The sequence below is a fragment of the Myotis davidii genome, unplaced genomic scaffold (assembly GCF_000327345.1).
Source record: "Myotis davidii unplaced genomic scaffold, ASM32734v1 scaffold284, whole genome shotgun sequence".
Classification (NCBI taxonomy): Eukaryota; Metazoa; Chordata; class Mammalia; order Chiroptera; family Vespertilionidae; genus Myotis; species Myotis davidii.
In genome coordinates, this window is record NW_006295261.1 from 40,557 (window position 1) to 56,445 (window position 15,889).

Below are 15,889 nucleotides of genomic sequence, written 5' to 3' on the forward strand. Positions count from 1 at the left end.
CACAGTGAAGTCTAAAGATTTTTCCCAAAGTCCCAGGGCGGATGAGTGATCAAACAAGAACTAGAAACTAGATATTCTGAGTCTGTGATTTTTTTTCTCCACAGTTAAAATCAAGACAATAGCAAGCATTGTTATGAAAGGAAAAGCTAGGTAAGCTGTGTGTTAATCTCTTTGCTTCAATGCAAGTCAAGGCAGCATGGAGTAGAGGAAGAACAGAATGGGCATTCTGGAGCCAAGCAAGCTGATGTTAGCCATTTACTGGCTGTGTAACCCTGAACAAGCTACTTAATTTTTTTATCTGGATTTTCTTATAATAAAATATAGATAATAATAGAATTTACCTCATGGGGTTGTTAAAATCCATGATAAGCGGATGCTTAGAGCAGCATCCTTGTAGCAAATGGCCAATAAATATATTGTCTCCATGATAAAATGACATTACAACCAGCTTATATGAAGTATTAGAAGTTTAAAAACATCTAACCCATATGAAGCACCTGCATGCATTGGGTACTGTTCTAAGCACAGTAAACACCATTACTCAGTATTTCAAGCCTCAAGATCTGTGTTCTTAACCATTGGGTTACATTTTCTTCTCAGAATGAAGAGAGAAAATGGAGAATAAGACAGTCTTCTTCAATTCTAAATCATTTTAAAGATGATCTTGAGTACATATATGAGAGTGATTACTCAGAGCTCCAAGAAGTAAACACTACCTCAGAGGGTGGTCCAAATAAATTAGCACCCACCAGCTGTAACTCACCGACACCACAGAGTAACATTTGCATTTGTAGACTGAAAACTGGACTTAAACTAGAGAAATCTGATATATTCCATGATTTAATTTTTTCTAGGTTCTAATTATGTATGTTTTATTGCTCCTTGGATGGTTTTTGTTTCTTATTTTTATTGTTTTGGTGTTTTTTTCTTTTGTTTTGTTTAATGAATATGCATAATAAGGTGAAACAGTCCTCAAGAATCTTTAGGAAATATATCACTGGTCAGTGTTAAAGCAACTATTAAGCAAGCCCTAATCATAATCACAGGTAAGTAACCTTTATATACCTATTTATTTATAATACTTATTTGCACTATGTGCTAAGAACTTTAAATATTATCCATTAAATTCTCAACAAACCAATGAAGAGAAGACTATTGTTATCTTCCACTTTACAAGTGAAGAAACTGAGATTAATGGGATTAATTCACCTGACCAAGATTTGAAAACAAGTAAATCATTGTATGAAGCCAGAATTGAAGCCCAATTCTGAGTTCTGACTCCGAAAATTTCCTACCTTGTGCAGATTGGGTGGACAGCTAAGCTGGGGCTTTGCATGAGAGGTCACTCTGGAAATGTTTATGGAATAAAACATTATTAACCATTTAATATGTGAGAAACTAAATCACACCCCTCTCTTTTAGGCTGGAAGAGTTTCTCAAATTTAGGGCCTGAGGATATGCTATATGAATGGTTCCAGACAGAAGTCAAGTTTGTGAATTCTTAGACACTATTTGGTCACCAAAAATGAATTCCTAAGACAACTTTATCTCAGTCAGTCTGCAGTGTTGGAGTATTTTGCTAAAAATAATACAAGACCTTCAGCTCGACATTAGTGCTTAGAAGAGAGGATTTATTTGCTCTAAGAATTATGACTGTTTTTATTACTCTTAGTCCTTAGTAAATCATTATAAGATGTAATGTGGAACCATACAAGTAACCCATGTATTGATCCATTCGTCCTTGTTCATCACTCAGCGCCTGCTAGGTACCAGACACTTTATATACATTATTTCATTTCTTTCTTAGAATAAACTTATTACTCCATAATTTACTGAACAGAAAATTGAATAGTTGGATAATCTGCAAAAAGTTTCAACTAGGGTCTGGCAATGCCAAAGTCTGGCCCCTTTCTACCACACCTAGAATTAAAAAATCAGAAGACTGCTGCTCCCAGTGGCTTAAACTCTAGGGACAATGAGAAAATCTTAATAATTGGAGGAAAAGAAAAGTGGGGAGGTCACAGATTCTTAGAGGATATGAGTTCTCTTTCAGGGAAAAATAAAAGTGCTTTTACACACACACACACACACACACACACACACATACACACACACACACACGAATACTTATATACAATGTCATGGATTACAGATCCCAGTTAGGAAGACTTGTTTTATGGACAAGATAACAAATAGAGAGAAGGGGCAGGGAACAGATACACAAACGTTTTAAAAAGCCAAATCATAAACATGTTCACAAACAGTTGTAATGGTTTGGAGGGGGAAGAATTTATAAAATAAGTAGAGATAACTGGTGTAGAAAGGAAAAGGTTACAAAGGACTGGTTTCAAGATATTATATCAAGTTTTTAAAGAAAAAAGAGACTTGGTTGTTGTCTCAATTCAAGCTACCACTACTAAGAGTTTACCCATTCAATAGCTTGGCTAGATTTTTAAAACAGATTGTTTCATAACCACTAACCATCCTGGGGCAGAGGGAACAGGATAGACAGAGAAGAGGGTAAAAAGTGAGGTTTAGTGACATCTCCCAATAACCTACCTGGCTAAGGCCAAAATAAAAACTCCAGCTTCTGTGTGAAGGGTACAAGCAGAGGCCAGGGTCAGCAGACATTTCACCTCCATGAATACACTGTATGTACTCTGAGCATCCTGCCACTTGAAAATTCATCTTAATGTACATACAGTATGTACAGTATCATAATTTCTACTCAGTTTCTACAAAATCCAACAAAAAGAGCCAGGCACTTGGAGCAGATATACCTTTGCACATCTTGGAAACATACAGACTTAAAAGATATTTAAAGCTTAATTTAAAGTCAAATACTCTCAGCTTTGCGCAGTGGCAGTATCATAGCCAATGAGGTTTACCCGAGGCAAGATTATTATTAATTGAAAAAATAATAATAAAAATAAGGTCAAATGCTCTGGAGCAATTTTAATTTGTGGTATTAAATTCAGGGTGTGGGAGTGGGGCTAAGAAATGCAGTTTTAGCCTGGCCGGCATGGCTCAGTAGTTGAGCATCAAACTATGAACTAGGAGGTGGCTGTTTGCTTCCTGGTCGGGGCACGTACCCAGGTTGCTGGCTCGATTCCCAGTGTGGGGCGTGCAGGAGGCAGCGATCAATGATTCTCTCTCATCATTGATGTTTCTATCTCTCGCTCCCTTTCCCTTCCCCTCTGACATTAATAAAAATATATTTTTTTAAAGAAAGAAATACAGTTGTTAGTTGGCTCAAGAGAAAGGACATGGCACCTCCCGTGCCTTGGGAGAACAGTGGCCTGGGCAACCACTGGATGAACTGATATGCACAATCAAACAAAGTAGGAACCAGCTTGTGGCATCAAATTTCAACATTCTTACTTTTCAAATGCAAACATTATAATAAGCAAACATCACCACTGGAAATGTTTTCTCTTGTGGAGCCATAAGAGAACAGCAGAATCCAAGTTCAGCAAAGACAGCAAAGCTTGTTCTTGTCAATGAAAAGTATCATTGTCCCATTTATTTAGAAATAAAATCTTTATTATGATAAGTCAGGTTTCCAAAAAAATCCATAACATAACCCCTTCAGTGAGTTTCTTAGCTCATAGTTTAAAGAAGTTGTATTGTTATGAAAAGCTGAGAGTCCGTTTGCTGTTTTGCCCAGCGCCTCTAAAACTCTGAATCCCCAGTGGCTGAATTATATTGGAGTTCAGAAAGAACACTGTGTAACCTTATGTAATTTGAATAAAATCAACCCACTGAGTTGTCCATGACATTCCAGTTCATTTTAATTATATATTAAATGTACATTAATTAAACATTAAATACATATATTGACCTGCCTTTTAATGATGTTCAGTGATATATGACCATAGCATATAGTCAATATTCATCTTTGTTTCTTAGATGTCTTTGTATAAACAAAGTTTCTATACCTGAAAATCCCCAAATTCATCAAGGAAAGCATCGTCTAAAACTTACTGCTACAAGCTCATTTTCCTAGACTGTTATTATACATAATAAGAGACTTGATTTGACAGCTCCTATAATAACACATTACAGATTTTACATTGGATGTGTTTTTTTACCTTAAACTCTTGTGGCGGCAAGACCATTTTCCTCAAAGCTGATTGGTTGTGCAGGTCTGCAGCAGGGCTTAAATGTGACCTTGCTATCCCAAGCTCTTCTGAGAAGGAGGAGCCTTTTGGTACAGAACATGACATCTTCATGAAGAATTTGTTTTATTATTAAGAAATAAATGTGTCTTGCTTCTTCAAATCTCTCTGGCTTCAGCAATTTGTAGTCATTTCCACTGCAGACAATTTTAAAGACTAACTAACAAAGTACAAGTTATTTTTTAAATATTGGAGCTTCTAATTGGGTGAGTATGTATTAGAGATTATCAACACAAATAATATAGAGCCAAAAAAGGAACTTAGGTCAGAGATATTGGTTGACTTCCTTATTGCATTCTTTGATATTCATTGTATAACCATGTTTTGCAGACTGATCTTCTGATAAAACTTGAAACTCGTTGGCTTATTGGATGTATTTGTTTTTTTTATAAGTTTTCTACCAACCTACTTAATCTCATTTAACACTGTGATTTTATACATTTTTCCAATAAAGCAGTAAAGTTTTGTCAACACTGCACTAGAAGTATCCCAAGTACAATGCCTGGGTTATTTTCTCTCTGATTTAGTTTTCACATTCCCTTAGAACAACACACTAAGCTTGATTTTTGAAGACCCCTAATGAGGACATGATTGGGCAAAATAATTAACATTGCATCTGAGCCTTAGAACTGAAGCTTTACTATTCATTTCATTTGCTTGTTTCATTTCTATATTGAGTTTTTCTCATGCCAAATGTGTATTTTTCTTAAAGGCTTATGAAAATTTTGGTGAAAAAATGTTGCTGCTTCAGTGCAGACATGGAACCTCTTTTCCTAAGCTAGATAACCTGGTGAGTATTATCATTTATTTTTCCTTATACACACAGGTTTCATATCAAACTAAGTCTTGTCAGAAATATACTTGAGGGGATAAAACACTTTAAATATGTCAGAAGAAACAAAGATTTTTGAGTTGACAGATGGGATGGAAGAAGTAAGAACTTATGCAGTCATTGTATTCCATAGCAATCATTATGAGTATTATTTTCAGCTCAAAAAATAACTAATCAGAGACTTTCACCCAATCATAAACTTTTTAGAGATGGAAGGAATCTTAAAAGTCATCCAACATAATATATCAATTTTACAAAAGAGAAAATGAGTGGCATTTTATACTTATAAAACATAAGGCCACATATTCCTACATGAGTGTATAACATCAAAAATCTAAGTGACAGCTACTATAGAGATTGAATGGATGACTAAGCAAGCAAGAAATTAAACATCCAAAAGTTCCCCAAATCTTAGGCCATAATCTTAGAAAGTATGTTTAGTGGGGGGAAAGCATTCATTAATATTCTCTTTATTAGCTTCCTATACTAAACTCACTAGTTTCAGTTGTAATTTTTAATTCTCCACAATGTTATGATTCTGAAAATCTTTAATTAGGAGAAAAGGTATTTGCATATTACTACTTCCTTTGTTTAATTACACTCTCCCAACTTCTCTGATGTATATTAAAGGTAATTGATTACACTTAAAATTTAGGAAAATGTCATTTAATTATATTTTGGGGAAGCAAGAAGAAGGCTGAGCTTTGGCTCAAATCACTACTAGATGCATTTCATGCCTAGAAAGAAGCAGGCACACAAGGAATAAAAACGGTGTCTTTATGCTGGTAACTATGCTAGGAATTGTGTTGTACCTGATATACCATGAAAATAAATCATTCTGACTAAATCCTTTATTTTACTCTATTGTATATGCAAATAGAACAGGGTGTTTTTTTTTTTAAGGAATTAGCTAAGGAAATGCTTCGGAATAAATCTTGTTCAAATATGTAAAGTACAAGTTCTAATTATGCACGACTTTCATAATTAACTAAAGTAAGATAAATAAAAACAATCTCCAAGCTTCATATATGCCTTCAGTTTCAATATTTCCCTCCATATGTTTAATCAAAGTATCTAACAGAAATACATTTATGGTTTTGACTATGTTTTTTCTATTTTTCTGACCAGCCCTTGAGCAGCAATGATTTTTTAAGATAAAATAATAATAATAATAAAGAAAAAATAATAGAAGAAAAGGATAGGATTCTGGGGTATTCCAGCTTCTTTAGTTAGCCTTTATATTTTGGAATGTTGTCTATAGCACCTCAGAAAGTAGTTTAAAGTACTGATTTTGGAGTGTGCCCTCATTGAAACTGAGATATTCTGAACCGTGAATATAGTCAGACATAACTATGCCTTTCTAAACCAGCCTAGCAACTAGGCATTCAAAACCAGCAGTATTCATATTTTCAGGAAAACTCCTAATTTCTTATTTCCACATTCCAGTGCTATGAGCCATCTTCTCTATTCTCAAGCATCATCATCATCATCATCATCTCTCTCTCTCTCTCTTTCTCTCTCTCATTTCTCTCTCTCCCTCCCTCCCCTCCCACACTTCCTCCCTCTCATCTCTCCTTTATACTGTGACCCTTTGGGCAGCTTAGAACAGTACCAGGTAATAACTACCTAATAGTTTCTTAATGTAAAATTAAAATGGCAGCAGAGGCCCCTCTCACGGTCTTTTTCTGCACTCTCCTTGACAGACAAGCAGGCTAGTGCCTAAATAAGTGCAGAGTACCCCAAGCACAATTATTTCATAGTCCAAAAATAAAATCCAGTTTTTTATTTCAGGTACCAAGTGGAAAAATGAGGATTTTCCTGGTCTTCCTAGGTCTGCTTGGTAATTCTATTGCTATGCCAGTGAGTATATTTTTAAAATTTAGGACTTTTTGTGTGCTCTATTGTTACATAGCTTGAAGAAAATTATTGGGCTTATTTCAACTGACATTCTGAATTTGTCATTGGTATCCTTTCACTTTCAGATGCACATGCCCCGGATGCCTGGATTTAGCAGTAAAAGTGAGGAGGTATGTATGTGCAGTGCCTGGGGAGAAGTTTTCCAGAGGCCTGTCCTGAGAGTTCATTTAAAAAAAAGGAAAATGTTGGAAAACTTTCTGATATAAAATGTCTTAAGAAAGAGGTAGAAGGAGTGAGATTTGAAAGACTTAAACTCTCAAATTAAGGCAAAGTAATATTCTCCTCAGCACCCTCCTACCTATGTATTTCAATATTCCTTCTCAAATTAAGCGTATTACATTAGATAGCTTTTTTTGCTAAGTTTTCAAGCCGCAAAGGTAGCCATTTTTACCAAGGGTTGTTAGACATTTAAGTATATAAACGTATACCCAGGATCATTAGCCAAACTCATTACTCATCAGAAAGGAGAATCATCTTTTTATAGAATTATCACACTTTCAGATCCTGAATTCCAAAAAAGTGGAATTGAACATTTATCAGCTTCAAAGTAGGCAAAGATTTTTATTCTCTATTATTCTCAAAATAAAATTCTGAGTAAAAAATTAAAATGCCATAGAAGTTTTTATTGCATTTAACTTTATTAATAACCAGTAAAATATATTATGGCTCTTATACCTTAAAATCAGAAATTCAATTTGTTTATTATGATTTGTGGATTGATTGAATGACAGTGTTTCACTTGTGCCACATTAATGGGTTCCTTTGGTCACAGATGATGCGGTATGGCCAATTCAACTTCATGAACTCGCCACATGTAAGTTATTATGTCTATGATATATGCTTTCTGATGATTTCTTGTTTACATAAAGATAATTACATTGTAACTATACACACATTTTAATTATTAGAGTTTCAAGGGAGGGGGGTAATAATTTCACCTGTCCTCTTACAACAAATTTTCTTATTATTCATTATTATTGTTGTTTCAAGTAAATAATTACAAGGGCTCTTTAAGTCCAAAATAAATTTGTTCTGAGAAAAGATAGCACAAGATATATTCACAAATAATGAGAACAAAAAAATAGCATAGTAAATACTCAGGGGTAAGGGGGGCAGTGTGAATTTTATTTGGATTCTCTTGAAAAATAACACCAAAATTATGAAATAAATTATCATTTTATTTAAATAAATTTAATTATACTTATCACTGTGTGTTAATTCTTAGAACTGACTAATAATAAATCAAGCATCTGTTGAGTCTTTTGGCATAATTTTTCAGACAAAATTGTGTGTTAGTACAATAATATCATTTATCACTTTTGACTTGTGGCACGATTATAAAAACCATTTTAGAGGAAAATCAAGGACTTCATCTGCTTTCCCTTAATCCTTTTAACCAAAGAAGTTATATGCATACTAGAGGCCCAGTGCACAAAATCTGTGCACTCGGGGTTGGGGGTGGGGGGTTTTCCCTCAGCCCAGATTGTAAGAGGGCGCAGGCCAGGCTGAGGGACTCTACTGGTGCATGATCAGGGCCAGGGAGGGACGTGGGAGGCTGGCCAGGGCATATCCAGCCCATCTCGCTCAGTCCAGATCAGCCGGACCCCAGCAGCAAGCTAACCCACTGGTCGAAGTGTCTGCCCTCTGGTGGTCAGTGCACATCATAGTGAGTGGTTGAGCAGCCTTAGCATATCATTAACATATTATGCTTTGATTGGTTAAATGGCCAACCAGCCCACCAGACATTTAGCATATTAGGCTTTTATTATATAGGATATGCATAACCCATGACACAGACAATAGTGTGAAGATCTGGGGTGTGGGAGATGGGTGCAGGGTAGAGGGGGTCAATGGGGAAAAAGGAGGGATATCTGTAATACTTTCAACAATACAGACACATTTTTTTAAAAACAAGTCATTCTCTTTTAAAGCCCCTCACTTAAAATTATCATCATTGTCAATTTTCTCACTTTTGACTATTGATTGACCTAATTCTTTTAAACTCTCATTCTTGGTTTTAGTGACTTTGCCTTAATTTGATGTGTTCACCAATTTAATTGTCATAAAATACTACATCTTAATGCAAGAGTTGCAATTTTATCTTCCATCAGTTCACATGGCATTTGTACTATGTGTGTGTACATCATCCAATAGACAGCAAGAGACTACTTACTGAAGACTGGAGATAGAAACTGGTGTGAAAACAGAGAAGGAGCATTTGAATGGGAACTGATGTTGTAAGAGGTCAATCTCTAGATTAGCATTTTCAGATTATTGCTACTCTTGCTTCCCCATCAACTTTGAAATTGTGGAGATTCTGATAATGAAAATGAAATTAATGAGGATTCACCTACAATCAAGAAGTACAGGCACCATTAAGGGTGTTTACACAGAATTTTTATTCTCTCTCTCTCTCTCTCTCTCTCTCTCTCTCTCATCATTTGCTTTTTTAACACTCTCACTTTATTCCTTTTGCTTTTTCTCCTCCTCTTCCAGCCTCTTAACACACCACAGGGGTTTTGAATTTGACATCAACTCCTCTATAACCTGACTTCTACAGTTCCTAACTGTAAGGGCTTTATTCTTAAACTGAAATTTCTCACCCGATTTGTCCTTTGCTTTGTTTGTTTGTTTGTTTGGTTGGTTGGTTGGTTGGTTGGTTTTCTAGAAGACTGAATGAAATTCATTTCTGTAAGATAACATGCAAGGGAATGCTAGCTAAAGATCTTGACACTTCCATTGTTCCGTTAGATGGGATTTTTAAGATTCCTGACTGGAGACTGACACAAGAGGGTGGGGAGAGCCGGAATCTCAGCCCTTGTGTGACCTTACTGCTATTTGCTCCCTTGCAGATGACACAATTGGGCCCCTCATATGGTTATGGTATGCAACCCCCTCAGCTCTTCCCACAGTTGGTTGGTTGGTTGGTTGGTTTTCTAGAAGACTGAATGAAATTCATTTCTGTAAGATAACATGCAAGGGAATGCTAGCTAAAGATCTTGACACTTCCATTGTTCCGTTAGATGGGATTTTTAAGATTCCTGACTGGAGACTGACACAAGAGGGTGGGGAGAGCCGGAATCTCAGCCCTTGTGTGACCTTACTGCTATTTGCTCCCTTGCAGATGACACAATTGGGCCCCTCATATGGTTATGGTATGCAACCCCCTCAGCTCTTCCCACAGTACCAGATGCCCATGTGGCCCCAGCCACCACCCAACACCGGGCGCCCAAAGAAACCCTCATCTCCTCCAGCATCCAAACGCCAGGGCAAGACGGATCTAGCCCCAGAGACCCCGAAGCCCAGCCAGCCTCAACCAAAAAAGTCCCCACCAAAGCGACCTTTAAAGCAGCCAACGCCTGCCCCAACTCCGCCCCAAGAGGAAGCCCAGCCACCTCAGGTGAGGCTTGCCCAGCAAAATTTCAAACCAAGTCATAGGGCCTCAAAGTGATTCGGAGGGCCTTGCTGCCCACACATACACTCTTCCTTTGGTGCTGCTGCTCAGCACAGGCACTGCTATGAGCAAAACAGAATCTTTAGTCTTGACATTTTCTTCCAAGGCGATGCTGTCACCTCCTATTCAAAACTGCCTGGTGAGCCCATTTCAGTTCTTGTTTGAGTTAAAATTACTCAAAAACTCTCATCTTAAAAAGGTCCTTTTAAAATACAGAGGTAACGTGAGATAGGAATCTGAGCATTAATGGAAGAGTCTGGACACAGAGATTCAAGTTCTACCTTCAGTAGTAGAACTGGATGGTAGTCGTATGAGCTTGAGCGAGTCACTGCACCTTTCTAGACTCCAGGTTCCCCATAAATAAGCTAAATGATGTCTAAGCCCCTTCCAAGTTCTACCTTTTGATTATCTAAAATGTTGCCCTGAAAGGCAGTACTGCTCCAGTACTTCAGGATGGTCCTGACTTAAAGCACAAAAACTGATACATGGTTTCTCAAGATCTCATCTCATGTGGAGCTTCTATACGATTGTCTTTTAGTCAGTTAGCATTATTATTAGACACTCTTAGAGATGTAGAGAAAATTAAATGAAAAGACTCCCCTGGCTTCAATCACTTATCAGCTATGAGATTTGGGACAAGTGCATAACTTCTCTGAACCTCAGAATCTTAAGTGAAATGGGAATAATAATAGCACATATTTTCTTTGGTTATGTGAGGATTAAGTAAGCTTACCAATATAAAATACTCAAAACAATACCTAGGACATGTGTTCAATAATATTAATACTAATTGTAATTATTATCATCTCTGCCCTACAATTAAAAAGCACAGTTTAGTGCAAAGGGAGATGTAGACTCCCAAGTTTCAAATAATTGTATTTACCAGTTTTGTTTTATTTTTCATATATTCTCACTTCCACATCATGATAACTCTTTCTTTCTCTCTAGGCATTCCCACCATTCGGCAATGGGATCTTTCACTATCAACAGCCACCATGGCAAGTTCCACATGTGAGTTTTTCTTCTCAGTATTAGAAGTGAAAAATAATATTAGCATGTTATATCTCAAACTAATATAAGTTTATACACTCTAAAATAGGGGTCCTCAAACTTTTTAAACAGGGGGCCAGTTCACTGTCCCTCAGACCGTTGGAGGGCCAGACTATAGTTAAAAAAAAAAAAAAGTATGAACAAATTCCTATGCACACAGCACATATCTTATTTTGAAGTAAAAAAAGCAAAACGGAAACAAATACAATATTTGTATTTGCATGTGGCCCGCGAGCCATAGTTTGAGGACCCCTGTTCTAAAAGGAATGCTATGTGCCAATCCTAGAGAGTATGGAACAAAATCATTACATCAGTGATCATGTAGGAAAAAAGAATTTTTAAGTGAACTTTTTACTCAAATTGGTGGCATGAACACAGCCCCTAAATCATCAAACAACTGCTAGTAACTTAGTTAATGAGTTAATTTTAAAAGGTTGTACTACTTTATTACCATTTTCTGCTTCCTCAAGAGATTTGACAACACAAAGATTATCCTCATTTAATGTAATGGGGAAATTTGAACAAAATGGAATTTGAAAATCACAAGATAAGCTATGATTAGACAAAGATTTTTCCATCATATCTGATTCCTAGCCACAGCTATTTTATTATAAAAAACATACAAAATAATCTTTACAAGAATCCTTTAAAGTTTAAAGTCAATCAAATAAAATATAATATTGAAATTGCATCACAGGCATTTAAAAAAATGAATTGCAAAATAAACTATTTAAACTAAAGAAATAGTAAAGACCAGTTGCTGTTAAAGTAACATAAATAAATATTTGATGACTTCATTCATTGTTTTTTCTTATTTATCACCCTTATAACCAAGAAAGTTTCTTGTTAACATGGAACAATTCATTTCAATAAGAGTTACTTACTTTTTTGCCTTAAGAAAGTTACTTCCTTTTACTGGGCATACTGAAGTAAGGAAATGAAGGGTGAATAGTTAAAAAGCAGATGAGCATGAGTCTCATGCTGAAGTAGCTATTAACCATAAAATTCTGGAGGATATGTGGAAGTTGAACTGCTTTTCTAAACCTCCTCTGAGTAGAAACCCAGCCTCCAAATTTGAGTAGAAAAATAAACTTTGGTCAAATAAAAACATTATAGTAATAATCCAGGAAGGATTGTCAATTTGTCGCCCTAAATGTGAAGTAGATGATTTAAAAATAGCATCATTATTTAATCTTCATTATTACATGTTTGGACCCTAATGGCACTCAACCCACTTTCTTCCTCCCCCTCACCCCTCCCATCTGGGTGTGTGTGTGTGTGTGTGTGTGTGTGTGTGTGTGTGTGTTGAGGTGACAGGGCCAGGTGAATGCTAGGAAATGATATTTTCAGTAGGGTGAGCTAGGATACTTCTGAAGCAATTGTATTTACCAGTATTCACTGTCAGATTATAATTATAGTTGTAAGTATTAAAAGCTGGATTGTGAGAACTAATGACTCAGATGCTAAAAGCTAATAGTGCTGACACCCAATCACTGATACGAACTATTTTAAGACACCTCAAGTCTAACAAACAAATAGCAGCATAGGAAGTGGTTTTCTCTTGTGTTCATTGTGTTTTTCACCTTTCAGAGGGTACCACCAGGTTATGGACGTCCACCAGTCAGCAATGAAGAAGGGGGGGTAAGTACAAGTAAAGCTACATTCCCCATTAGCAATTACAACCTTTCAGTCTCTACTTTTTTTATCCCTGCCTAATAAGAAAACTAAATCCAACACATGAACCTATGGCTCAAGTGCCCATCATACAAGGGAGAAAAAGTGAAATAAATCAAGCCAGTAAATATACAATAAATGTGATACATCATTTCTCTTCTACATGTATTGGAATCTTCCTCCAACCCTCCCTCCCTCTCTCTTACTCTCCTCTCTGTCAAAGAGGGCTAACCTAATAACCTATGCTCCAGTGATGGAGCAGCTAGTAAACAGAAAAAGAAGTGAAAGCATCTTAAAATGTTATCCCCACAAGAGAAGTAATCATCTAACTCCCTCATTGTACAAATATATCAAATCCCAGAGAAGATAAATTACTAATTAATTTCACCTACTGATTTAGTGGATAAACTGGACCCAGAATCTATGTCTTCTGACACAAGTTCAATGAGTTTTTTATGATACCACACTAGGAGAAGAGCCAAATGCATGTCACAGAGGGATATGCTGTTAATGTATTCCAGCACTGTGTCATCAGAAAGTCCTTGCAGTGATGGTGGCACAGCATGCCACCTCTTTTTTCCTAGATATGTGCTATGTCCGCAGTGAAATGCAGAAACCTGATAGGTCTGGGAAGTGGGGAGTTAAAACAGTGACATTAAAAATTCTTTGTTAGCCCTGGTCGATGTGGCTCAGTTGGTTGGTGGTTGGTTTGATTCCCGGACAGGGCACACACTCAGGTTTTGAGCTCCATCCTCAGTAGGGGGTGCACAGGAGGTAGCTGACCGATGTTTCTCTCTCTCTCTCTCTCTCTCTCTCTCTCTCTCTCTCTCTCTCTCTCTCTCTCTCTCTCTCTCTCTCTCTCTCTCTCTCTCTCTCTCTCTCTCTCTCTCTCTCTCTCTCTCTCTCTCTCTCTCTCTCTCTCCTTTTTCTCTAAAATCAATAAAAACATTTTTTCTAAAAAACTACTATTAGTAATGGCATAAGGTGGTTTAAAAAAAATCATTGTGAAATAATCCCAAATAAAATTGAGTCAGATAATTGTATGCAGCCTAAAAACTAACACTTCACATTTTCACAACTATAACATGAGAGAGTGAGGCTGAATGACCCAGGCAGTTGGCGTAGGTATTAAGAAATCTGTATTCCAACTCCGGAGACTTTGTCTGATTTCCTACATGTCAGAGACATCGCCACAGCCACTTGTCTCATCATCTCCATCCACAAATAGAGATTAAAAATACTTTTCCCCTAGAGTGTGTTTGTTTTTAAAAGAAAAACTAAATGACCTAAATGCCACACAAATGTCTGACAAACACACTAACAGAGCTCATGATGATTGCATCACTCATGAAAAGTTTATTAAACACTTCCCCTGTGCTAGGTACCTAGAAAACAAAGGTGAAAAGATTGTTTTCACTCAAAACCTTCACATGGGAGAATCCCAGGAAAATGGGCCATTGCAGTTCAGTGGGGTAATGTTATAGCAGAAGTCTATGCTGCTGGGGACACCCCAAGTAGAGCTACTTCTGCCCATGGAAGTCAGGACAGAGAAGGGAGCATTCAGACTGAATCCTGAGAATGAGCCAGGAGGTACAGATGTGTCAGTGAGAAGGTTTGCTATGAAGAAGCTACGTGCAGAGGCACTGAAAGACAGAGAGAATAGAGCATTCAGAGAACTAGTTGTAATTTTCTTTTATTTTATGTATTGTGATAAGAACACTTCACATTTGTTACCCTCTTAACAAATTTTGAAGTATACACTACAGTATTGTTGACTATAAGTACAATGTTGGCAGATTTCTAGAGCTTATTCATCTTGCTTAACTGAAACTTTATGCCTATTAATTAGTCACTCCTCATTTCCCCCTCACCAAGCCCTGAGCAATCACCATTCCACTCTTTGGTTCTATGTATTTATTTCAATTACCTTATATAAATGGAATCATGCTGTATTTGTCTTTCTGTGACTGACTTATTTCACTTAATATATAATACCCTCAAAGTTAATTTATGTCAGCATATATTGCAATTTTCTAGGCTGAATAATATTCATATGTATATATATAAGATTTTCCTCATCCATTCATCTGTTAATGGACATTTAGGTTGTTTCCATGTCTTGGCTATTGTGAATAATGCTGCAAGTAGCAGCTGTGATTTACAACCACATAAAGTACAAGGAGGAGGAAATGAGGCTGAATGCAATAGTTATGGGCCAGGTGATTATTTAAAATTATTATTCATTATTATTCAATTATAACTCTTGTTAGGCCCTCACCAGTATCAGGCACTGAGCTTTACATATATTATTTCATTTGACTCTCATGAAAACCTATGAGGTCGATTGTTTTTGTTATCTCCATTTTTCAAATAAGTGCATTGAGAGCCATACTACTAATTCTGGTGAACTGGGATTTTAATCCATATCTGTCTAGAGACCCACTCTTCAGCATGACACTGTACTGCTTTGTATGTTAGCCAAATGTTTAGATTTTATCCTGTAAGGCAAGGGCAACCTTAAGTTATATTTAGCCCAGCCAGTATGCCTCTGTGGTTACACATGGGCCCATGAACCAGGAGTCAGGGTTCAATTCCCAGTCATTGCACATGCCCAGGTTGCAGGCTTGATCCCCAGTAGGGGGTGTGCAGGAGGCAGCCAATCAATGGTTCTCTCTCATTGTTGATGTTCCTCTTTCTCCCTCTCCCTTTCTCTCCCAGAAATCAATAAAAATATTTTTAAATTAAAAAATAAACAGGAGCCGAAACCGGTTTGGCTCAGTGGAT

General features: G+C 36.8%; 1 protein-coding gene across 1 annotated transcript in view; it reads left to right on the forward strand.

Annotated features, from left to right (window-relative positions):
* Nucleotides 1-4,914: 4,914 nt before the first annotated feature.
* ENAM (enamelin) overlaps nucleotides 4,915-15,889 on the forward strand; it is a 14,719-nt gene continuing 3,744 nt past the window's right edge. Inside the window, exons 1-7 of the mRNA XM_006769900.1 lie at nucleotides 4,915-4,968; nucleotides 6,802-6,870; nucleotides 6,993-7,037; nucleotides 7,700-7,741; nucleotides 10,052-10,327; nucleotides 11,330-11,392; nucleotides 13,022-13,072. Of these exons, the coding sequence (XP_006769963.1) occupies nucleotides 4,915-4,968; nucleotides 6,802-6,870; nucleotides 6,993-7,037; nucleotides 7,700-7,741; nucleotides 10,052-10,327; nucleotides 11,330-11,392; nucleotides 13,022-13,072 (600 nt within the window). The remainder of the gene's footprint in view (nucleotides 4,969-6,801; nucleotides 6,871-6,992; nucleotides 7,038-7,699; nucleotides 7,742-10,051; nucleotides 10,328-11,329; nucleotides 11,393-13,021; nucleotides 13,073-15,889) is intronic.